The sequence below is a fragment of the Jaculus jaculus genome, unplaced genomic scaffold (genome assembly GCF_020740685.1).
Source record: "Jaculus jaculus isolate mJacJac1 unplaced genomic scaffold, mJacJac1.mat.Y.cur mat_scaffold_46_1_974171_arrow_ctg1, whole genome shotgun sequence".
Taxonomy (NCBI): Eukaryota; Metazoa; Chordata; class Mammalia; order Rodentia; family Dipodidae; genus Jaculus; species Jaculus jaculus.
The window spans coordinates 668,947-693,760 of NW_025423499.1; the positions used below are offsets into that span (position 1 = coordinate 668,947).

Genomic DNA, 24,814 nt, shown 5'->3' on the forward strand with positions numbered 1-24,814 from the left:
TGATTGGGTAAGTTCACTGAGAATGATCTGTTCCAGGTTCAACCAATTTTCCTCAAATTTCTTTGTGTCGTTTTTTCTTACTGCTGTATAGAATTGCATTGTGTAGATATACCACATCTTTGTTATCCATTCTTCTAGTGATGGACATCTGGGTTGATTCCAGCATTTAGCTATTACGAATTGAGCCACTACAAACATGGTTGAGCAAATCTCTCTGGCCTGTTGTTTGAAGGTTTTAGGGTAGATGCCCAGTAATGGTATAACTGGGTCTGTTGGTATTTCTATAGTGTGCTTTTTCAGAAGTCTCCATATTGCTTTCCAAAGTGGTTGTACCATCCTGCATTCCCACCCACAGTGCATGGGTGTTCCTTCTTCTCCACATCCTTGCCAGCATTTATTTTCATTTGATTTTTTGATGTTGTCTATCCTTATTGGGGTAAGGTAGAATCTCATAGTTATATTAATTTGCATTTCTCTGATGATTAGGGATGATGAACATTTTCTTAAATGTGTGTTTGCCATTTGTGTTTCTTCCTCTGTGAACTGCCTGTTCAGCTCTTTGCCCCATTTTCTGAGTTATGTGTTGGACTTGAGAAGATGGAAAGACCTCCCATGCTCCTGGATAGGCAGATTTAACACTGTGAAGAATACAATCCTACCAAAGGAAATATATAGATTTAACACAATTCCAATTAATATCACTACAGTGTTCTTCACAAGGATGAAAAATGATCTTAAATTTCATATGGAAAAACAGAAGGCCTCGCATATCTAAACATATCCTCAGCAAAAGAAATACCACTGGTGGCATCACCATATCTGATCTAAAGCTATACTACAAAGCCATAGTAATAAAAACAGCATGGTACTGGCATAAAAACAGGAGCATAGAACAATCAATACACTTGAGGACCCGGATTTTGGGTCAAGCAACTATAGCTACTTGATATTCGTCAAAGAGCCGAACAATAGAGGCTGGAAAAAAAGATAGCACCTTCAACAAATGGTGCTGGACAAACTGGATAACCACATGCAGGAAACTAAAACTTGATCCACACATTTCACCATGCACTACACACAAATCCAAATGGATCAAAGACCTCAACATAAGACCAGAAACTTGTACACTACTGGATGAAAATTTAGGAAGTACTTTCCATGATATAGGAATGTAAAAAGACTTCCTGAACAAAACCCCAGTGGCTCAAGTTCTTAAACAGTCACTCAACCAATGGGATCATATGAAGCTGAAGAATTTCTTTACAGACAAACATATAATAAGCACAGCCAATAGAATACTCACAGAATGGGAGAAAATATTTGCAGGTTATCCAACAGATAGAGCCCTAATCTCTAGAATCTACAAAGAACTCAAAAGTCTAAACAATAAGAAGACAAATACCCCACTCACAAAATGGGGTGCAGAGTTGAACAGGCAATTAACAGAGGAAGAAATACAAATGGCAAACCCCCCCTTAGAAAATGTTCATCATCCCTAATCATCAGAGAAATGCAAATTAAAACAACTATATAAATAAAAAATTAAATAAAATATCATTCTTTTGGTTAAGTGTATTTAGGTAGTAAATTACATTTGTCAATTTACTTATTTTGAACAAACCCTGCTGCCCTGAGAATAAACCTACTTGGTCAAAGTGCATGATAATCTTGATGGGTACTTCAAAGGGGCAGAAATATTGTTACAGCCACAAGTTGGGACATTTTGCACAGAGATATTGCCTCTCCCCCATAAGTGCATGCTGCCCATATAAGGCATGACCCACAATACCTGTGGGATTGACCTGCATCCCCAATGAGGAAGTCCTCCTCAGAAAAGTGGCAGGGAGGAGGGAAATATGGTACCAATATGTGATGTTTACATACAAAATATGTCCATATCTAACAATTAAAAAAAGAAAGAGAGCATGAGTGTGAGAAAGGAAGACCGAAAGAAAGACAAAGAATTGGGGAGCAATGGTCTCTAGCCACTGCAGTTGAATTCCACACACATGTTCCACCTTGTGCACATGTATGAATTACTCATGTGCCTCCTTAGGCATCTGACTTATGAGGGATGTAGTAAGACAAGCATGGGTCTTTCAGCTTTGCAGGTAAGCATCTTAATTGATAAGCCATCTCTTCTGCAGTAGAAATCATAGGAATTACCTCATGGAAGCAATGTTATTATATAAATCTAATACACTACAAAAATATTTTATTCTTTTAAGAAAAACAGAGGATCAGGCAAATATATAAGGTAAGTTAAGTGGATAAATACAGCTTTGTTAGGCTGAGGAGATTGCTCAGCATTTAAGGCACAGGCATGCAAAACCTAACCAAAACAGTTAAATCTCCCATTACACAGGAATGACAGATGGACAAAGTGGTACATGTATCTTGGGTTTGCTTTCAGTAGCTAGAGGCTCAGGTGAACACATTTTCTGTGTGTGGCTTACAAATAAATAAATAATTTTTTAAAAAATTTTGTTTATCTCACCATAATATGATGGTCTTTATTAGTTGCCATCACAACTATACAGAGAACTACCTTAATTGTCAATAGGAACATGGAATACAAGTAAGGTTCATCTCTGAGACACTTTTTATGCAGCGTGCCATGACAAAGAAGGCAATGCTACCACTAGTCTAATACTTTGTATCGTTTGCAAGATATGGATTAATATCTGAAATGCCCAATCAATCAGTATGCCAGCATAGAGAAAAATCAGTGTCTCTAAAAACTATGAAGTTTCTGACTTATGAAGATGCCTTGGGGACGGCTCTACTTGTATAGCCCTGTGCTTCTCTACACTTACTGCTCTTGTACTCGGGACTTTTGTGAAGCACCAAGACACACCGATTGTGAAGGCCAATAATCAAACAAACAACTACATGCTGCTCATCTTCCTCAAGGTCTGCTTTTTTGGTCCATTAGTCTTCATTGAACATCGCAACACGGCCAAGTGCATCCTGAAGCAGATCACATTTGCAGTTCTATTCACTGTGGCTGTGTCCACTCTTTTCACTGAAACCATTACTGTGGTTCTGGCCTTCAGGGTAAATGTTCCAGGAAAAGAGATGATAGGGCTGCTGGTATCAAGAGCATCTAACTTCATCATTCCAATCTGTACCTTGATCCAACTTGTTCTTTGTGGAATCTGGCTGGGAACATACACTCCCTTTGTAAAAGTAAACTATGCACCACATGCTTCTGTACAATAGGCATGCAATATTATATTTATTCTACTATTAGCTAACTACAGATCATAAGTTTCATCATATTGTCAAGGATTCAGTGCATAATTCAGAGCCCTTACTTATTTTCATCACTGTCCAGAAATGTTTCATTTTTCACAATATGGGCTCTTCTAACTCAAAGCAATTAAACTGCCTGACCTTTCCTCCCAAAACAGGAATATGATTATTTCAGGCCAACAAATCAATACCGTAATATTATAGTATAAATCTATGTGTGTGTGCGACGTTAACTTTTTAGACTGTGGTTTGTATTTGATTATGTAACTATGAAAATGATGTACTTTATTGCTGGCAGCAACTGGCAACTTTTAGTGTAAATATTGTAATGGGCCAAAACGCTGATCATTTCAGCGTTGTGGTCACATGGTCTCTGTGTCTGCTGTGAGACTCCACTGCTAGAGTGTGAAAACAGATGTAGGTGATGCAGACTAGAAGGATGTGAAATGTTTGGAACAAATCTTGAGATAGCATAGAATAACTAAGATTTAAATGGAACTCACATGTCATGAATTTGAATTTGAGAACTTTTTTCACATATGAATATTCATAATCCTATATTAATGATTGAAAGCTGGAGTTCAAAACCTGTAATTCATTTTATGAATAACTATAATTAGAACACATCGCCTTCCAAAATACAAAAACTATGAAAAAATTAACTATTCTGAAACATAAATTTATACAAATTTTGAAATATAATACTGCAAAATATGGATATGTAACTGTGAATCTTACATTTTTAAAATTATACATATGAAAATTGTGAATTTTTTTGTCAGTTTTTCACTTAAATATGAATAAACTAATCTTACTCATTTGCATAAGTATGTAAAAACATTCACAAATAATAAAACACTCCATAGAAACCAATGTCAGTTTATGACCTATGCAAAGAAAGGATCCACCATTTCAATTCTACATTTAATGAAATGAAGAAAATTGTATTTGATGTAAAATGAGAGTATTCTCCAGTACATCGTTTTTTGCCTCATTGATGTATTAGTCAGTCTACACAAAGGGTTACAGAAATCAGCCTGTTTCTTAAAACAGAGTTTAGTGACTAACATAAATATTCAGTAATTCTTATAGGCTGAAAGTTTTGTCTCCAGGACATGATCCTCTTGGAGATTGTACATTTAAGTGAGGTGATCTGCTGTCATTTGTAAATGATATTTAACTATTACATATTACATTCAGAATTCCATGGTCTAGATAGACATTCAGGCTTGATATAAGTTCAGGTTTCATGGACACAAAGGCTGATATATTCATTCAGGAAAGACAAGGAATATTCAGCAAAAACATGATAGGGTAATCATCTTAGTTGTACCAGGAAGCACATATTGGATTATTCCTATGCCTGACTGTCTTTCATATTGACCATGAACAACATTTTCACTGTCACCAAAGTTTTGCTGACATTCTTTTGTATATTCCCTACCACAGAACATCAAATGGATAGTGATTTAAACCATAACTATTGTGTTTCAATTTTCCAGGGGATGAACTATTTGCTCCTATGCATGGATAAACCTTAATGCATATTGAAAACATCTTTAGGTAAGGCCTCTGCTACTTTCAAAGGGAGCTATTCTTTTACTCCTAATCAAACCCTCACTGTATCTCTGAATAGTCTTTGAACACTCAAATACAACCTTTTAAGACATTCTCAAAGACATTTGCTGTATGCAGCAAACTATAGTACGTTTCTTTGAAACAATCTGAAGAAGGTATCAGATACAGTTCAGGTTATCCAGAGTAATGGGAGCAAAATACACAGTACATTAGTAATGCTTTGTTCTAAGTGTCTTTATTTACTAATTGGAGAGCGATGTGAGAAAATGATTATTCTTGTTACTGCAAACCATCTCCTGAGGCATATGACAGTTTGTGAGGTTGGCTTATCGTAGGAGTTGGTAAATGGAACCTGGCCTGACAGCTGTACATGGAAGCTGATAAACAATGTTAGAATGTAAGAGCCAAAGGCAGGGTAGGACTCCTTACAACGTGCTCCTTCCAGACATAAAATGGCCTGGGTATCTATGACCTCATCGTGCCTGACACTACCTACACAAGACCGTCATAAGAGGAGGAAAAGATCATGACATCAAAATAACAGGGATACTGATTGAGATGAAGAGGGGATATGACGCAGAATGGAATTTCAAAGGGAAAAGTGGGGGGGGGGAGAGCATAGAGGGTATTACCATGGGATATATTTATAATCATGGAAAATGTTAATAAAAAATGAGAAAACAAACAATGTTAGAGACCAAATAATACTTGTACACATGAACAAATATCTTAACCTCTTTTTAATATTTAGTGTTTACAATAGTGCAAGGGTTTCTACAGGATATAATTTAAATTAAGACATATGAGGGAAAATTTAAAAATCAATTGGTTGTACAATATGATTTTCCTTCACCCTCTTTAGAGTATTTTTACTGGGTCTTATCAAAAGGATGTAACACTTGGGGAAAAATATGCAACTTATCAATCCTGTACTGGAGGCCAAGATAGAGAAGACTTCCACTATCACCATGGCTATCCCCTTGGAGCTGTGATAGACAGGGAGGAAAGTGACCCACACACTGCAGAACACCAGCATGCTGAAGGTCAGAAATTTGGCTTCATTGAATGCATCAGGCAGGTTTCTGGCCAGGAAAGCCACAGTAAAGCTCCCTATAGCCAGAGATCCCAGGTATCCCAGAACACAGTAGAAGGCAGTGTCTGAGCCTTTGTTGCACACAATGATGATGTACCCATGTTCCGAGTGTTCATCAGTGTCAACAAAGGGAGGGGATGTTCCCATCCAGATGCCACAGAGAACAAGTTGGATCAAGGTACAGATGGGAATGATGAAGTTAAGGGCTCCTGATACCAGCAGTCCCCTCAACTTTTGTCCTGGAGCAGTGGCCCTGAAGGCCAGAACCACAGTGATTGTTTTGGCCAAAACAGTCGACACAGCCACAGTGAACAGAAGTGCAAATGTGATCTGCTGCAGGATACACTTGGCTGTGGTGGGGTGTCCAATGAAGAGTAATGGGCAGAGAAAACAGAACTTGAGGGAAATGAGCAGGATGTAGCTGTTTGTTCGATTATTGGCCTTCACAATTGGTGTGTTTTTGTGCTTCACAAAAACCCCAAGTACAACAGCAGTGAGTATAGAGAAGCAAAGCGCTATACAAGCCAGAGCTATCCCCAAGGCATCTTCATAAGCCAGAAACTTCATAGTTTTTTGGAGACAGTGATTTTTCTCTAGGCTAGCATATTGGTTGATGGGGCACTTCACACATTGATCCATATCTGGCAGACAATGCAAAATATCATCAGATTAGTGGCAGTATTTACTTCTTTGTTACAACATTCTTGTATTCTACTTCCTATTTACAATTAAGGTAGTTCTCTTTATACCCATGATGGCAATTAAAAAAGACCATCATATTAGGTGAGATAAACAAAGCTTTTTTAAAAAAAATACTTTATTTATTTGCTCATAGGCAGAGGGAGACAGAGAAATCTGGAGAGAATGGGTGTTCATGAACCTCTAGCCACTGTAAACAAGCACCACATACATGTACCACTTTGTACATCTGTCTTTCTCTGTGTAATGGGGAAGTGAACTGAGGTGGTTAGGCTTAGCATGTCCTTGCTTTAACTGGTGTGCCATCTCCTCAGCCTAACAAAGCTGTATTTTATTCACTTAACTTACCTTATATATTCTCTTGACCCTTTGTTTTTCTTAAAAGAATAAAATAATTTTGTTGCAGTGTACTAGAATTATATAGTGACATTTATTACATGAGGTATTTCTTATGATTTCTACTACAGGAGAGATGGCTTATCAATTAAGATGCTTGCCTCAATGCCTAAGGGCCCATGCTTGATTCACCGCATCTCTCATAAGTTAGACACACTTGGTGATACATGAGTAAGTTGCACATTTCCACAAGGTGGCACACGTTTGGAATTCAACTGCAGTGGTTACGGACCATTGCACCCCAATTATCTCTCTTTCTCTCACTAACTCACACTCATGCTCTCTTTCATTAAAAGAGCTAGTCTTGTCTCAAAAAGAAAAAAACACTAGCTCAGAGTTCTGTACAAAGTGCAGTATGAGCTCATAGAGGTACATGATTCTATGTTGATTTTAACACCTTTGTTAGACAACATCCATAAATTTAGATAATAAAATGTGATTTTTCCCTCATACTACAGTTCTCTGTCTTATGAAGCCTATCTGTCTGTATCAGCTGATGTTTTATGGCTTTGTACCCAAATGTCAGTAGGCAAATATAATTGATCCAACACATATTTTAGGGAATATGAACGAAATTGAATAAACCTAGATATAATTAACTCTAATATGATTATTGCTGCAACCTATCTACTTGGAATAGGTATTCATATACAAATTTTGAGAGGACATACCATTTATCTGTTTTTCCAAATTTACCTCAATAATCCTTGGTCTCTGTTTTAGCATAATTTGGTCAAGAAGCTTATTCAAGAAAGGATTATGAACAAGATAATTTGCCAACTTTAAGAAAAGAATGAACATGACACACAATAAGGAACTGGGGAGAAATTCTTGCCCCCTATAAGTTGTATTTTCTATCATGGTGCTTTACAGTTTTGATTGTAATTGTATTGAATCATAAAAGAGGACTTATAAGAAATATATGGTATCTCCTATTGAATATTTACAGAAAGGAATATTTTTCCAATAATTATAATATTACTTCTCTTAATCATGTATTGTAAATTTATGCACATATATTTTATGAATCATATATTACAAGGCCATACATCCCACCTAATTTGGTAAGTATAACATGGCCAACATGTACAAATAAAAAAAAAAACACTTCAATGCTAATACTGAATTTATCCGACACCACTAAAGTTTGTATTTAATTAATTAGTTTGGGTTACATGTTGAAGTATTACTTGAATGAACACTGTTTTAATATACTTCTAATTATATTATTTTATTCATTTTGTGACATTATCCAATCATACTAAAAAGTCATGTCAATCTCATTCCTTTTTTTACATCATGTATCAATATTCCTCTGTATCCACTTTGACTTCTGGTACACTGAAAAGGTGGTTAGCATGTGCTCCAGACTCTAATAGATGAAAATACTGAGGAATTAATATTTATATCATATTTAAATCCCGTTGATAATATTGACCACAGCCTTTAGGTTCTACTTTAACATGCCACTCCCATTGTATTGTGATCTCACCTGTAAAATAGAGGGCAACATAAAATAGTACCTATTTTTCCATTCTGTGCTCAAACCAGTAGATTTGACATATGAGATGTATGTTTTATTCTTATTTTTAACTTCAGAATATTTCTCATTATCTCCTTAAATGCTTCAAATTACATCTAAAATGATGCACATGATATTTTAATTGGAATGTTTATGTTTCCTGATAAAGGATTTAAATAGCTGTGATATGCTATTACCTAAAGTCTTAAAATCAACTGCTTTCTGAATTATTATTTCATAGACGCTAAGGAGATATTATGCTTATATTGAAAGTGTTTGCAAAATTACATCTCGCTAAAGCCAGAAAAGGGTGGAGTGGTGGCATACTGTCTAAAGTACTTTCTTGCAAAGACTAAGGACCCAGGTTTGACTCTCCACATCCCATGTAAACCAGTTCCACATGGTGACACATGCATCTGAACTTCGTTTGCAGTGGGTAGAGGCTCTAGCATTCACATTCTCACCTTATCTCCCCTTCCCTCTATAATCAATCAATAAATAACTGAATAGAATGAATATAAATATTTAAGTCCAAAAATTATATCTCTGAGCATTTATTATTCATCAGCAACCTGTTGCATCCTGGGAAGATAATGAGGTGAAAGATTCCTTCTTATTAACTTCATTTTATGTAGATTCACAGAGGATTATATGAATATGTGACATTCCTTGATAGAAATAATATATTCATTAACTATTTGACCTCAAAGAGTATTTTTATTGTGGGAGAACCAGTATGTACAATGGATCTAGGTACTAAAAATGTGGCTCATGGAGTAAAGTGAGTATTATGTTTATGGTCATGAGTATTTATCATTTCAACCAAGTGATTACATTAAGCAATGAAGAAATATTATCTGTTTTTTCAGATAGGTGGATAAAAGAGACAAACTGGAGAAAGACTCTCTAAACCATCAACTTACCCGTTTTGTTAGAAATCTCATTTTCTGGGCAGGGGAAACAATCAAAACAACAGGCAGCGTTTCCCTCATGTCGGAACTTCCTGAAACCAAGCTTGCAAGTCTCACTGCACACAGAGGAGGGAATCTGAGGAAAACCAGAAGTGTAGTTGCAAAAGTTAGTAAAGTTATATACTCCATTCATAACAATATGTGAAAATAATCACCCTTACTAAACTCTGTATCCACATCTACAATAAAATTGAGGTGTCACACTCCATTTATTACAATGTATGTTGTCATGTCTGTCAAGATTATTTTTGTTTTTGAGGTAGAGTCTCACTCTAGCCTAGGCTGACCTGAAATTTACTATGTGATCTCAGGCTGGCCTTGAACTCACAGCAATCCTCCTGACTCTGCCTCCCGAGTTGTGGAATTAAAGGCATGCACCACTACACCCAGCCTGTATGTCAAGATGCTGATGAATTTTTTTGTCTTTTCCAAATATTTTTCAAAAGATATAAAAAATCTAGGACACTGGTAATAGAAACATAAACAACATGTTGCACTTGGCCAAATCGTGAGGGCACACATGGGCCCACATGATTTTATCTATTTATGTTGAGAGTAAAACATCACAGTTAGGTAAATATACCTGCCTACTCCCTGTGGCCCACTCTATGGCCTCATCAGACAAATACAATTGTTGACCGAAGGAACCATATGATGTAAACTGTCCTATTTTCACCTTGATTCCAAGACCTTGTGGATAATTTGAAATGTGGAAAATATCATAGTCTGCATCACATTTTCTTTTCTCATTAAGAGTCACTAGGTCTCCAATGGGGTTAATAATTTCCATATTCTTCATAGTGTGGTAAAACTAAAGAAAACATATCAGTTCCAATTAAGCAAAGACAAAATGGACATAATATGTGATATGAGTAATACCTTTGTTTTTACAACCGTACCCAGAAAATGAAACTCTATTGCATGTACCCAATAATGTGAAATAAATGAATTTCCACAGATAAATGTAGAAGCACCCAAATTCAAGAGTACTCCCAGCAACAGGTTTTAAACATATATGGAGCTACTTAGAAGGTATTACTGATGACAATACATACCTTTGAGCAGTCAGGTACACATAGACTTGTTATTGGGTGAACATCTACGTGTTCATAATACATTGCATGGTAAGCATATGCCCAGACATACACAGCATTATATAGATTATAACTCTCATCATTCATGGCTATGTCAAATCCTTGACTTGCAAACCATTTTAATGAATTATTGAGTGCACATTTACTCTGTGTTCTACATTTAAATTCAATGTCCAAACAATTAAAGTACATCCATTGTGATCTCAGAACAGAAAAGTCTATTGCATATTGAGAAGTGTTCATTGACTGAATACTTTTTTTTAAATTGAGAGTCTCATGATGGTGATTAGAAAATGTGAAAGCACCATAAAATGAGTCAAAATTGATGTCTCTTCCTGTATTTGTGATGACATCCCACTGTGAGGTGGTGACCCAGATCCTACGGATGCCTAAATTTGCCCATCTTCTAAAGCTCACTTCCAGTGTGGAATTTAATTCACCATAAATGACCACAACATTTGCCAATGATGTCACAATTTGTTTATAATATTTCTCAGCCCTTGCATTGTATAAGTCCATGTTTAATGGGATCACATTCACAAAGGCTAAACAGAGTTCATTCCCTTGCATCTTTTCTCTGAAGTCTGAGAGAAATTGAATACCTTGGTCATCATCAGAGATGACCAGCCCCATCCAGGTCCAGTTGAAATGAAGCATTAGGGAGACTATGGCAAAAGGCAGCCTTGTTTCTTTGGGAGCAATCTGATACAGATAAGGATACTGAATATGGTCACTCAGAACAGGATTAAATGGGCCATAGTGAATCTAAAGGACACAGAACATACAAATAAATGTGAGGATGAACAATGGAAGAAAACTCAAACTAAGATCTGAATTGTTTTAATCACCATTTGGGAAGAATGTTTGGAAAGATGTTTGCTCACACCCTTATTCGTTGTATTTCACTATCCATAAGACTCTGGAAAACTACTGAACAGTTTAAGAGTTGTAGCAAATCCATTTTTATGTCTCCATAGTTCCTCCTATCAATTTTTAAAATTTAAGTGCTGAAACCCCACCAAGTCAAGGATTATGATCTCTATTAACTGGATGTGACAATACATGAATAATCCAAATATCTACTGGAAATATCCTAAGCACATGAGATTCTCTATACATCACAAAGTCTCACCTGTCCTATATTAAATACTAATGAGAAAAATGTCCCAATTTTGCTACTTCTTTCCCATGATGGTCCTGTAAATAATAAGCTGCATTCAATTAATTCACAAAAATAATTAGGAAGAATACTCTGTTTATCTTCTGCGGAATATGGGTCAGAGACAATAGTCAATGAGTCATCACACATGGAAGGATCGAAGAGAACAATAATAGACATGTTGGGTATAAGTTTGGGATTTCTGTTGATCTCTTCAGTGACAAAAATCATTGTCAGAATATATTGATATTTTTTCGCTGGCACACTGAAATGAAACACAGTAATCATTATGGATGAAGCTTCAAACAGGATAATCTTCAAAACAATTTGAATGGACATGTAATACATGTGATAATTCATGCTTTTCTCCTGAAATTCTCATGTAATCATGCACCTTTATGTGAGGATATGATCCCACATAGCATAAAGAGAATGTATTTGTAAATTATTAAATGAATGCCAATTCATAAAGGGATTTATGTTATGAATACATATAGAGAGAGTTGTATTCACCTTTGGCTAATGAGAAACTGGTGAAAAGTATATTTATAAAGTATAACTCTCATTTTATATATATATCTGTGTGTATATATATATTATATATAGTTTATTGGTCATAAACGAACTTGGAAGTAGATTTACTCCAGACAGAATATCTTGATGCTAGAATTCTCAATTTTATGAAATGAAAAATAAATGTAATAGTGATCGAGTTTATGGTATTTTGGTGGGCATATGTGGGTAATAGTCACCATGTTTGTGGAAGATCACATTCTTTGTGTTTGTGTGTGTGTGTGTAAGAGGGCCTATGCTTGTTTCAGTGTGTACACTATAAACTAGTGTAAGTTGTTCTTATACATTACTGTACATGTCATTATTTGTTTTCAGTTTTTATTTTGACACAGGTTCTGACTCTTGCCCTTTCTGACCTGAGATTCAATATATAGTCTTAGGGTAGCCTGGAACTTATGGTGATACTCCTACCTCAGCCTCCTAAACACTGAGATTAAAGGTATGTATCACCATGCCCGATTTACATGCCATTATTCTGATGACTTGGAGTTCACTAATTTGGTTATACAAGCAACCAATCTCTAGGGATTAGGACTTTTCAAACTCAGAACATGGGATGACATGTGCTCCAAGTCAAAATTTTAGGTTAGGGCCATGGATTTGAACAAAGGACCGTATGTTTATGGGGAGATTCCTTTCCAAATTCCTGTTTTGCTACTTTTGTTAAAAACCATTCTGCAATGAGTAAGGCAATTCCCTGTTTAATGGTGAATATACAGTCAATCCTATCTATTTACACTAAAACATGGCACTTATAATGCCTTTGAAGGCATGGGTATCTCCTCTAATTGTAATGTGAACTCTATTTCAGCAGGAATTGGAAGTGTCTCTTCATTTTTGGAGTTAATTTGCTTCTTGTGTTAAGTAATTCTCCTTTGCTAGGACAACATAGCTGACAAAAATCAGTTTAAAGGAAGGCATATTTGTTGCAGATTATCCTTCCAGGTCATACTAAAGAATACTCAAAATTGATAAGGATATTATTGGCAGTCATAGCATGGTATCTGGGAGTGGCCTCTTTCAGTCCAGCAAGGTGGCCCACAGAGCTATATGAATATTGCACATTGGCAGTCATGCCTCTTCCTTTTTATACAGTAGAGGATCTCTGCCCTGCTATGGTGCTGCCCACACTAAATTTGGATATCCCCACTTTAATTACACAGTCAGTCTTATCTAACCGGAATTCTCTCCAGGGATAACCTCATCCATATAATTCCTCTCAGATGATTGTAAGTCTTCTCAAGTTGAATATAAAAATAAAATGTGACAGTTAAAACATCTTTTTTCCATCTGTTACCCCAAAAATTCTCTCTCACATTTACCGTACCAATAACTGTGTTCTAACTCCACAATGCACGACCCATGTACATCAACAAGGAGGGGCCATTGGGAAGGTGGTAGGCTGTGGATGAGCCTAATAATCATACCAAACTGCCTGTATTTGCAAACAGAAAACTAATAAAAATATAAATGAATTTAATAAAATTATCTCTCTAATGGTAATGTGGATTATTTTAAGGTAAAGAAATATTCCCTTTGTCTGATATAATCTTCTACTGTAAGTTTTTTGATCAGAGAATTAAGACCATAAATATCCAGAGTTATTGTTGTTCTGTGAGTTTATTTTTATTGAGTGTCAAAGATTTTTTTCATTATGGTGTTTTAAAACAAGGTTTCATTCCCCTCTTCCCCTTTTCTTGTTTCACATCCCTTTAAGCTCCTCCCTGATACTTAGCTTTTCAGCCTTCATCCCTCAGGTTTCCTTTGGTTTGGTGGTATAACACTGTAGTTGTGCCTCTTGTGGTTGGTCAATAGTTGTAGCTCATGTTACCTACCCCTTCTTGTATTTAGAGTTCGTTGAAAAATCACCTATCTTGAAGGGCTTTTTTTTTTTTTTTTTTCTTTGTAGCTTTCCATCAGGAGGAGGGAAAGGTGGTATAAAGGGCAAAGAGTTTGCCTCTACATTCGGACTCACAATTGGAAACCTAGAAGTAATTATTTATCAAGGAAAAGTTTCATGGATATCGGGAAATTGCTCCTATACTCTTATTGGAAGCCATAAATGGGGAGTGTGGGTGAAAATAAGGACATGGGTAAGGTTAAGTGTGCCCAAACTAGCATGAGTGCTTCCGTAGACCTGCAATTATGATTCTTGCCACAGGTGATATAGGAGGGAGAAAGGGGTATAGTGACTGGGCAGCTATGCTGAGAGACATGTGTGACATCCAAGTCCATGTAACAGTGGCAGGAGGATAACATTTGAGATCTGAGTATTTGGATACACTGGAGGGAGGATGTGTTGTGTAAACAAAAATCATTTTTATAAATGGAAAACAATGTTGCTATTGATAATTATTAATGTAATTCTTCTGACATCATGCTCTACCTTTACGTTACATTTTTCTATCTCTATGTATCATTACTGGATTTCTAGTTGACCAAGTAAGCAGAAAAAATTCAGGATATAATGATATTTCACATGTTGATAATTTCATGTTCCCTTAAACTTTTGGATCTCTCTGCAAAAGAAACCCTTTGATATCCTATATTATTCTCTTATAATTAAGTCTTTTTTATTTATATTTACTAGTATTTAATGTGCTTAATGATTTCTAGCTCATTAGAGGTATTCTGTAGATGCATTTTGACTTCCTATTTAAAATAGTTCTTTATAATCATTTACTGTATGTGGTCTTTTGTGAACATTTAATATTTAATTATTTCAAGTGACTACAGCAATGTTAAGTAGCGAAAACATAGCATTCTCAACAAATGTTGCTGGGTATATTGAATAACTATGTACAGAAAAAAATGAAACTACACCCATTCCTCTTCCCATGCCAAAAAAATTAAGCTCCAAATGGATGAAATGCTTCAAAATAAGATTCAGAAATCTAAAGATACAGGATGAAACAAAAAGGGAACTTTCTACAATATATGACTAGGGCCATACTTCCTGAATAATACCCCAGTAATCCACGAAATTAAATAAATCGTTTAACCCATGGCAACTAATAAAGATAAAATGTTTGTCTACAAACAACATACCCTAAACAGAGCCCACAAACTACCTACATATGGGGAGAAAATCTTTGCCAGTTATACCACTGACAGAGGCCTAACTTTCAGAATCTAAAGGAACTCAAAAAACTAAACAATAGGAAAAAGAAACACTAAACTCAAATAATGGGGCAGAGAATTCAACAGAAAATTCTCAAAGGAAGAAATTAAATGCCCGAAATCATCTCTGAAAATGTTCAACATTCTTAACCATCAGGGAAATTGAAATTAAAAATTCTATGACATTCCGCCCCACTCCCTAAAGAATGGGAATCTTTAAAAAATCAAATGAGGGCAGGACATGGTGGTGCACACCTTTAATCCCAGCACTTGGGAGGCAGAGGTAGGAGGATTGCTGTGAGTTCGAGGCCAGCCTGAGACTCCATAGTGAATTCCATGTAAGCCTGGGTAGAGAGAGACCCTATCTCAAAAAACAACAAAAACAAAAACAAAAAATTAATGACAGTACAGTTTGAGAACACCTAGGGAAAGAGGGTCCCTAATTAACTACTAGTGAAAATACAAACTTGTAAAATCAATATACAAATCAATAAGTAGACTCCAGAAAAGGAGTATAATATTGCTACCAACTAACCCTGTCATTCCTCAACAGAGCATCTACCCTAAATGCTCCACTCTTCACTCTAGAAACATTTGCTCAATAGTAGCTGCTCAAATCACCATGACTAAGAACTGGAATCAACCAAGATGCCTATCAGTTGACAAATGAATAATGAAGATGTGGTACATACACACAATGGAATTCTATTCAGCCCCAAGGAAAAAATCTAATGAAATTGGCAGGGACATTGTAGGACTTGAACAGATCATACTAAGTGAACTCACTCATATATAGAAACACAAATGCCTGGTTTCCCTCATCCATGGTTCCTAAACTGGAATAGCTTGAATTGCTATCATAGCCAACAAGAAACTGATGGTCAGATGAGAAGGGTGGAAAGGTTTCTGGAAGGGAGTGGGAAGGCACAGTGGAATGGAAATATAAACAAAATGAAATCCAAAAATATATTGGTATCATAGAATACTTTCTCATCAGTAGAAGACTAAAAGATATAATCATCTATAGGAGCATGGGGGGATTGTCTGGTAATGATTAGGCCTGAAGAGAATGGAATGGAGGCTTAATCTAAACATGGAATACAATGCTGTATGAAAGCAGCCAGCAATACTGTGAGAAATCAGGGAACTATGGTATACCCAAGCAACAATCCTGACCAGTTGTACACACCTGAACAATAGTGTCAGTCACCCTAGTTAAGTAAACAATGCCTATCTCATTAGCTAAATGATGCACTCAGTGGAAAAGAAACCATAGGTAGAACTAAAAGTCAATTCAAAATCCTATGGATACCAAGATAATAGACTCTGATGAGAACCATCCATTAGTCTTTGGTCAAAAGTGAGGCTACAGCTATCAAAATATCATTGTGGGGGGGGAGGCAGGGTATTATCATGGGATGTTTTTTATAATCATGGAAAATATTAATAAAAATTGGGAAAAGAAAAATAATCTCTTGAAATTCATAATTCTTCTACATTTTAACCTAGCCTGATCCCACTCTACATTGGAGTATCTGTTTGTCTTCCAAGGAAGGAAAGAGAACAAAGCACAACCAAAATATATCAATAGAACAAGAACCACCTACTGTATTTCAGGAGGTAAGGGATAGAGACACTGATAATACTCTGAATGCAATAAAGCAAAAAACCAGAATGATGAGACTTACACACTAAGGTAGACATAAAGCACAGTGAAAAACTCAGAATTTGGTGGAAGAGTGTGTGGAAAGAATGTACTAGCGACAGGTTGGGCAGAAACATCCAGAGTCATTGCATTCCCCTACAATGACAGATTTTCAACTCACATGTCATTACCAATAACTACATTGTGAATAACAGGAATCATATTTGGAGGGCCCTCAGTGAAATGGGAATAGGGGTGAGGGCAATGATGGTAACAACAGTTGATATATCCATACAAAGTATCAACTTAATAAAAAACAAAATATAAGTAGAAGTGAAAAAGGAAATTTCTGTTTATAACATGTCAGTCTTGCTATTAAATTGTAACAGCTACCACTTGTAACACTGGCCAGTTTAGTAACTCAGGAGGGATGTAAGTAATCACAATTTTGAGTGACAGCTCCTATTCTACCAAGAGTACAAATATTCCCTGGGCTTTCTTAATTGTGTGTTTCACCATTGTATTAACTGGAATATAGACAATACACCTGACAGACTATGTTTCAAATTCTTGCTATTCTTTTTTCCAAATAAAATGCAGTAACATAGGAAAATAATGCAAACTTGGCACCTGTCTTCTCCACATACCCTGTTACTAAAGGAAGAGAATATCATGGAATCACATATACCTATTATCTGAGAGATTAGAATCTATGAGAAAAGTCTGTCCAGGGTTAGAAAGACAAAGACAATGGTTCCCTTTTCAAAGACTTTACAAGTTATGTGCTTATGGGTGAAAGATGAGCAGCTACTTATAGAATCCTTTGTCTCAGCCACTTAATAATGAACAAATATGAGTGATGTTTATTTTCTCAAAGGAGGGTCTAATATGAAGCAAGTTGTAAAGCGCTGTGTTCTCCAAATTCTACCTTCCTACAGAAACAAAATACTGAAGAAAACCAGGACGAAAGTCTAGCTCTGGATAAAACAGTCAGTCAAGTAAAAAACTCTGGAAAATCTCACCAGCAGAATGGACGGAGGAGAGAACAGATGTCAACTAGAAAACCAGGAGGCAGAACTAATACAGTCCAACCAAGAGAAAGGCAAGCTAATAGGAAAATATGAATGAGAATTTCAAGATATCTGGGGTACTATGAAAAGATCAAATGTAAGAATTCAGTATATTGTAGAACGAGAAGAATTTCGATCCAGAGGATTAGTAGGCATTTTCAACAAAATCATAGAAGTAAAATTTTCACAAATTGGGAAATTCCAATGCAGATACAAGAAGAACACCACACGGACAAAATCTGGAAAGAACCTCTCCTCACCATGTTATAAATAAACTACTAAACACACAAACCAAAGAAAATATATTGAAAGTACTTAGAGAAAAAGTGTCACCTACACAGGCAAGCCCATCAGGACAACAGCAGATTATTCAATACAAACTCTAAAAGTCAGAATGACTTGGAATGATATATTCCAAGTTCTGAAAGATAACAACTGTCAACAAAGATCACTTTATCCTGCAAAGTTTTCTATTCAAATTGATGGAGAAATGAGTATTATACAAAACAAAAGCAAGATCAATGAATGTATGACAACTAGACCAGCTGTACAGAAAGTACTCAAAAGAATCCTTCATAATGGAGAGAATGCAAAACACAAAGAGGAGGAAAAATTAAAAAAAAAATCTTACTCAAATAACAGTTCAAACAAGCAAGTAAAGGGAAATCAGGAAGCACTACAAAACCAGAAGAATAGAGAAAATAATACATACATTTCCATAGTAACTGTTAATAAGAATGGCCTCATTTCACCAACCAAAGCACACAGCCTTGTAAACTGGCAGGATCCCGACATTTGTTGCCTTCAGGAGACTCATCTCTCAATAAGAGACAGACACTGTCTTGGGGTGAAAGGTTAGAAAATGGTATTTCAAAAAAATGGGCCTAAAACAAGCAGGAGTTGCTATCCTAGTATCTGACAGGATAGACTTAAAAAAAAAGAAAAGAAAAGAAAAAAACACTAGTGAGGAAAGATAAAGAAGGTCACTTTTTACTGATTAAGGACCACTCCCTCCGCCAGGAGGACATTACTATCCTAAACATGTGCGCTCCTAACATGGGGACTCCCAATTTTATCAAACAAACACTACTAGACTTAAGGTCACAGATAACCACAAACACAATTTCAGTGGGTGATTTTAATACCCCAAACTCATCAATTGACAGGTCAACCCCAGAAAAAATAAACAGAGGGACATCTGATTAAATGATGTCATGGAACAAATGGACCTAACAGATATATATATAAAATTCCACCCAAACACTGCAGAATATATATTTTCCTCAGAGTACATGGAACATTCTCTAAAATAGACCATATATTAGGACACAAAGCAAATCTTAACAACTACAGGAAAACTGAAGTAACCCTTGTAACTTATCTGAACACAGTGGGATTAAATTGCAATTCAGCAACATGAAAATCTACACAATTCAGATGTATTTGACTATGGCAACATTCTGCTCAGTAAAATATAAAATAAATTTGGATTCATTCATAAATGATATGTTTGTGAGGAAAACTGCAAGGGATCCAAACTGTTACTGCACCCATATAGAAACTTCTTACACATTATTCATGACTTTCCAATATAAAGTTAAGTAACAAAACTGACAGTTACCGATAAAGCTGGTTCATTGAATCATAGTCTATCATAGGCTTCTTTGATGTGTAAATTAAAAACATACAATCCTTGCACATATCTCCATCATTTTCTGTGTTTCTTTTTATTCTCCAAAAGCAGCCTTTTTCTGTTAAACTGCAAAAGAGGACAGAAAGCATTGGAAGAAATAGGACAAAAATGAAAATGATTAGCTTCCCCATGTCTTAAAACTCATAGTCCGAGCTCTAATGTAACAGGCAGCATCAGGTAGATACACACATCACATATGCCTGGTTATGTGTGTGTATCCATCCTTACTACTATTGCTGACTAGAGGAGATATTTATATCCCTAATTTCTATCTTTGTTGACTTTGTCTTCCTTCCTTGATGAGTACAGAACACAGCCCTGGGGCTCTGCATCTGAGGTCTACATCAAGGTCATAACAACGAGTTGAAAAACATGTTGTGAGCATCATCTTTTGCTTCAGGTGCTATGAGTTCATGTATCTCCAGGCATGAATGTCATGGGGATACTCTCCTGAGCATAGTTGTTTTCAAACTAATTTCAGAATTCCATTTGGATGAACAGGACCTGAAATCATGTAAGTGGATTGCATTGGAGTTTCCAAGTCAAGATGTAATGTGAAAAGGTCAGAAAAGTTTCCTGCTGATCATAGCTCATGAAGATATGGGCAGCATTGTTCAAGCAGTGGAGAGATCCTCACATACCTCACTTCCATCAGCATCATAGCATTTACTGAGAGGTCCATGCACTGCTCATAACAGTTTAATGCTTGTAATGTCCCACGACCCCATGTTTCCCATTGTCTGAGGACACAACACAGAAAACAATCATGGAAAGTCCAGGATTGCCAGCCAGTCTCCCCATAACGATGCAGACATTAAGCTTCATACTTTAGTTCTGACACATGACCTACATCCTTGTTCCTCAGTTCCCACAGAGTAATAAGCTCTGATGACTCAGATTCTCATCTTTAACATTGTTTTGACCTCATTACAGGATTCCACACAGAATTTTTATTTTATGTTTGTACAATCCACTTCCACCACCTAAGTAAGGAATTATATTTTGTTGTTGCTTTCACATTATGTGTTCCAGTTGAATAGTAAATAAATAAGTGTGAGGGGCTGGAAACATGGCTTAGTGGTTAAAGTGCTTGTCTGCATAGTCAAAGGACCTCAGTTTGATTCCCCAGGACACATGTAAGCACAAGGTGGCACGTGCATCTGGCGTTCCTTTTCAGTGGCTGGACCCACGGGCCTACCCATTCTTTCTCTTTCTCTCCCTGTCTTCCTCTGTCTCATTCTCTCTCTCAAATAAACAAAAAAAAATCTAATAAGAATATGAGTGTATGATAAGGAGTCTGGTTTTTATTAATATGAAGTGTATAGAAAGTTGCATAAATTTAGGTAATTCCTTTCTTGTGAGTTGAGATTGATCTTGGGACTTGAAATAAGGCTCAACTGTCCTGATTTATTTCCTTATTTCAAATCTAATTAATATTTTAAAATCATTAGCTGGGCTTGGTGGCCCATGCATTTCTTCCCAGCACTTGGCATTCAATGTTAGGTGGATTGTCGTGAGTTCAAGTCCATTCTGAGAGTACATAGTGAATTCCAGGTCTGCTTGGGCTAATGAAAGACCCTAACTTGAAAAAAAAGAGCAAACAAAAAAAAATCAATACTCATTGATTATATATATGAAAAGAATGATCCTGGAGAATTCGGAGAGGCAGGTTCAGAGAAAATAAGGAGAATCTGCCATTAGTGGGAAGAACATAGAGCAACCAAGAAAGCCGGTCATTCCTTTATTGGCCATCTATCCTAAAATGTCCCAAGTCTCACTACAGAAATATCTGCTCAACCATGTGAACATACATAATCACAGGAAGAAAAACAAACAAACAAAAAAATGTTTGCATGTTCTCACTCATCGTTGAGAAGAGAAAATAAAATTTCTGTGAACAGTGTTGAGCATATTATAATTAGTATTTACTGTCATTGTTTCAGTTTTCATTGTTTTATATATAAATCTTCTTAATTAACAACATATTTTATGTGTGTACACCATGTATTTGTTCCCTCTTATCCTTCATTCTTTCCCCCATTTCTCTGGGGGCCTTCTTACTTGGGGTTTCAGGTATTCCCCATGGGGTTGTGGGATATGCATTGTGGGATCAGCAGTCAGTTATTTCTGTGGGGTGGGAGTGCCTCTCATGATGTTACAACATGTGGATCTTAAAATCTTTGTGCCACACATTCCACAAAATTCCCTGAGCTATTTTGGTTAGGTGTTAAATCTACTTCAGTGAAAAGTTCTTAGGAGCCTCTAGATCTCTGCTTTGGTAGGGGTTGAATATCCTCAGATTCTATCTCCTTCACCCTAGGGCTGGTTATCAGGTTGACTATGGAAGTAGCATTCTTGCTCATCTCAATTCCTTTGGCTTTTCATCTGACGTACAAGGGGTAGCTCATCTCCTCGTGTCTCCCTGCCTTCTAACAAAGAACAGATTCTCCAATTGAAAATGAGTCAGTATAGTTTAAGTGTGATAAGCATTATTAATTAAAGGACAAATTGACGTATGCAACCCCTCTTTTAATCAAGGACTCATGAGATCTTGACACTAGAAAGCATAATGTTTGATCTATAGGATTGTGTTCTGGTTCTCAAGTCCAGATATGGGTTCGTTTACACTGAGTGGATCCCTGAGCCAAAAATAAAGCTACTGGTTACCTACTAAGCCTGTGTGCCACTATAGCACTGGAATGTACATCGTGTCAGGGTGTTTGCTTCTGACTATCTTAGACAACTGGTTGCTCAGACCATTGTTGGCCACTTTCTCCCAGTAGTTCAGGAAGCCCTTTCCAGCTCTGTACAGGCTAACTGTGTGGGTATTGGCTCTATTCCAGATTCCATACAGGACAATTTATGCTCTGTGTCAGCAGCATATAGTGCCTTTGAAATAAAACTACTATGAGATTCCACCTTACTCCAGTAACAATAAAGATCATTAAAACATCAAGTGAAAACATATGTTGTTGAGGATATGGAAGAAAATGAATCATCATTCACTGTTTGTGGGAATTTCAACTTGAACAACCACTATGGAAATCAATATGGAGATTCCTGAAAAGGAAGAACATAGAGCTACCAAGAGACCCAGTTATTCCCTTATTGGACATCTATCCTAAAATGTCCCAAGTCTCACTACAGAAATATCTGCTCAACCATGTGAACACACACAATCATAGGAAGAAAAACAAACAAACAAAATCTTTGCATGTTCTCACTCATTCTTGGTTCCTAATCTGGAACAGCTTCAGTTGCCAACATAGCTGATAGGCCACTCATAGCCCAGACATTAGGGCTAGAAAGTTTTGGGGGGAGAGGAAAGATAGGATAGGTGAGGTTTGGGGGGAAAAACACAAAACTAAATCAAAAAATTATCCCTGGAAGTCAAGTAAAAGATATAACCTTCAACAGGAACATGGGTGACCACCTGAAAGAAGGGCCCCGGAGATGATAGGATGAAGCATTACCTTAATTTTGTTGTTGTTGTTGTTCTTTTTGTTACCATGGGCCTGTAACTCTCAGAACCAGAAACTAGTTGCTATCCACAATAAGCTGTAGGTCTGTCACAGCTTCAAGGCCTCTGCACCAAAACAAACAAACAAACAAAAACAAAACAAAACAAAACAACCAAAAAACACGTTTCTCTCAAAGTACTTGGATAATTAGCTGAGGCAAAAGTTAAGATCCTGCTTTCATATTTAGTTACCATGGAACAGGATGTATTTCTACATGAAATTATTAATTTTATGACAATGAAATTTGAGCTTGATGCTCTTCCATCACCTATGTTTATCCCTTACCAAATTCTTACCATATCCTTTCCTTACCCGAAATATTGCTCATGCCCTTCATGTCATGTGTATTTACTTATATTTTGCATATGAATGATGATATTTGTCATCTTGTTTTTCAATGCTGATTTTTACAGCAGTTTCCATCTCCCAGCTCCTTTTAGACTAATGCATTCCCCTAAATAGTCTTCTGTTATCATTAGTACATATGGTTATTCAGTTTGCCCAGAACCAATTGTTGAAGATGCTCTCCTTTTTCCAGCCTATATCTTTAAAATTATTTATTTATTTATTTGAGAGTGACAGACACAGAGAGAAAGACAGATAGAGGGAGAGAGAGAGAATGGGAGCGCTAGGTCTTCCAGTCTCTGCAAACAAACTCCAGACATGTGCGCCCCCTTGTGCATCTCAGCCTATATCTTTATGAACTTTTTCAAATATCAAGTAGTTGTAGTTACTTCACCCAAAGTCCAGGTGCTCAATTCCATTCCACTGGTCAATACTCCTGTTTTGATGCCAGTGCCATGCTGTTTCTCTTACTATGGCTTTATAATATAGAATTAGATCAGGTATGGTGATGCCTCCAGAGGTATTATTATTGCTTAGGTATGCCTGGATATCTGAACCTTATGTCTTTCCATATAAACTTTGAGATCATTTTTTCTATCTCTGTGAAGAAAAATACTGGGATTTTAATAGGAATTTCATTAAATCTGTATATTGCCTTTGGTAGGATTACCATCTTCACTATCTTAATTCTGTCTATCCAGGAAAATGGGGAGCATGGTTGGTCTTTCCATTTTCTCAAGTACTCCTCTATTTCTTTTCTGAATGTTTTTATGTTTTGATGGTATAGATCTTTCACTTCCCTGGTTAACATTATTCCATGGTATTGTTGATGTTGTTGCTGCTATTAAAATGAGACTATGTCCCTTATTTCTTTCTGTGTATCTTTTCATTTGCATTTATAAAGGCTATTGATTTTTGTGCATTGTTTTTGTTTCAGTCTTTAATGGTGAGGTGGGTTTCTTGAAGACAACATATTGAGGGGTCTAATTTTCTGAATCATCCTGTTAGCTTGTGTCTCGTGATGAGGTGAATTAAGGCCATTAATATTTATGGTAATGACTTTGAGGTTTGATTTGATCT

The 24,814-nt window shown here is 36.4% G+C and overlaps 1 protein-coding gene across 1 annotated transcript; it reads right to left on the reverse strand.

Annotated features, from left to right (window-relative positions):
• Nucleotides 1–5,647: 5,647 nt before the first annotated feature.
• LOC123457425 (vomeronasal type-2 receptor 116-like) lies at nucleotides 5,648–22,276 on the reverse strand. The gene is given in 8 exon segments (XM_045141343.1): nucleotides 5,648–6,567; nucleotides 9,467–9,590; nucleotides 10,098–10,325; nucleotides 10,570–11,438; nucleotides 11,860–12,032; nucleotides 19,797–19,934; nucleotides 20,510–20,608; nucleotides 22,263–22,276. Coding segments are annotated over 8 exon segments (2,565 nt in total).
• Nucleotides 22,277–24,814: the final 2,538 nt, after the last annotated feature.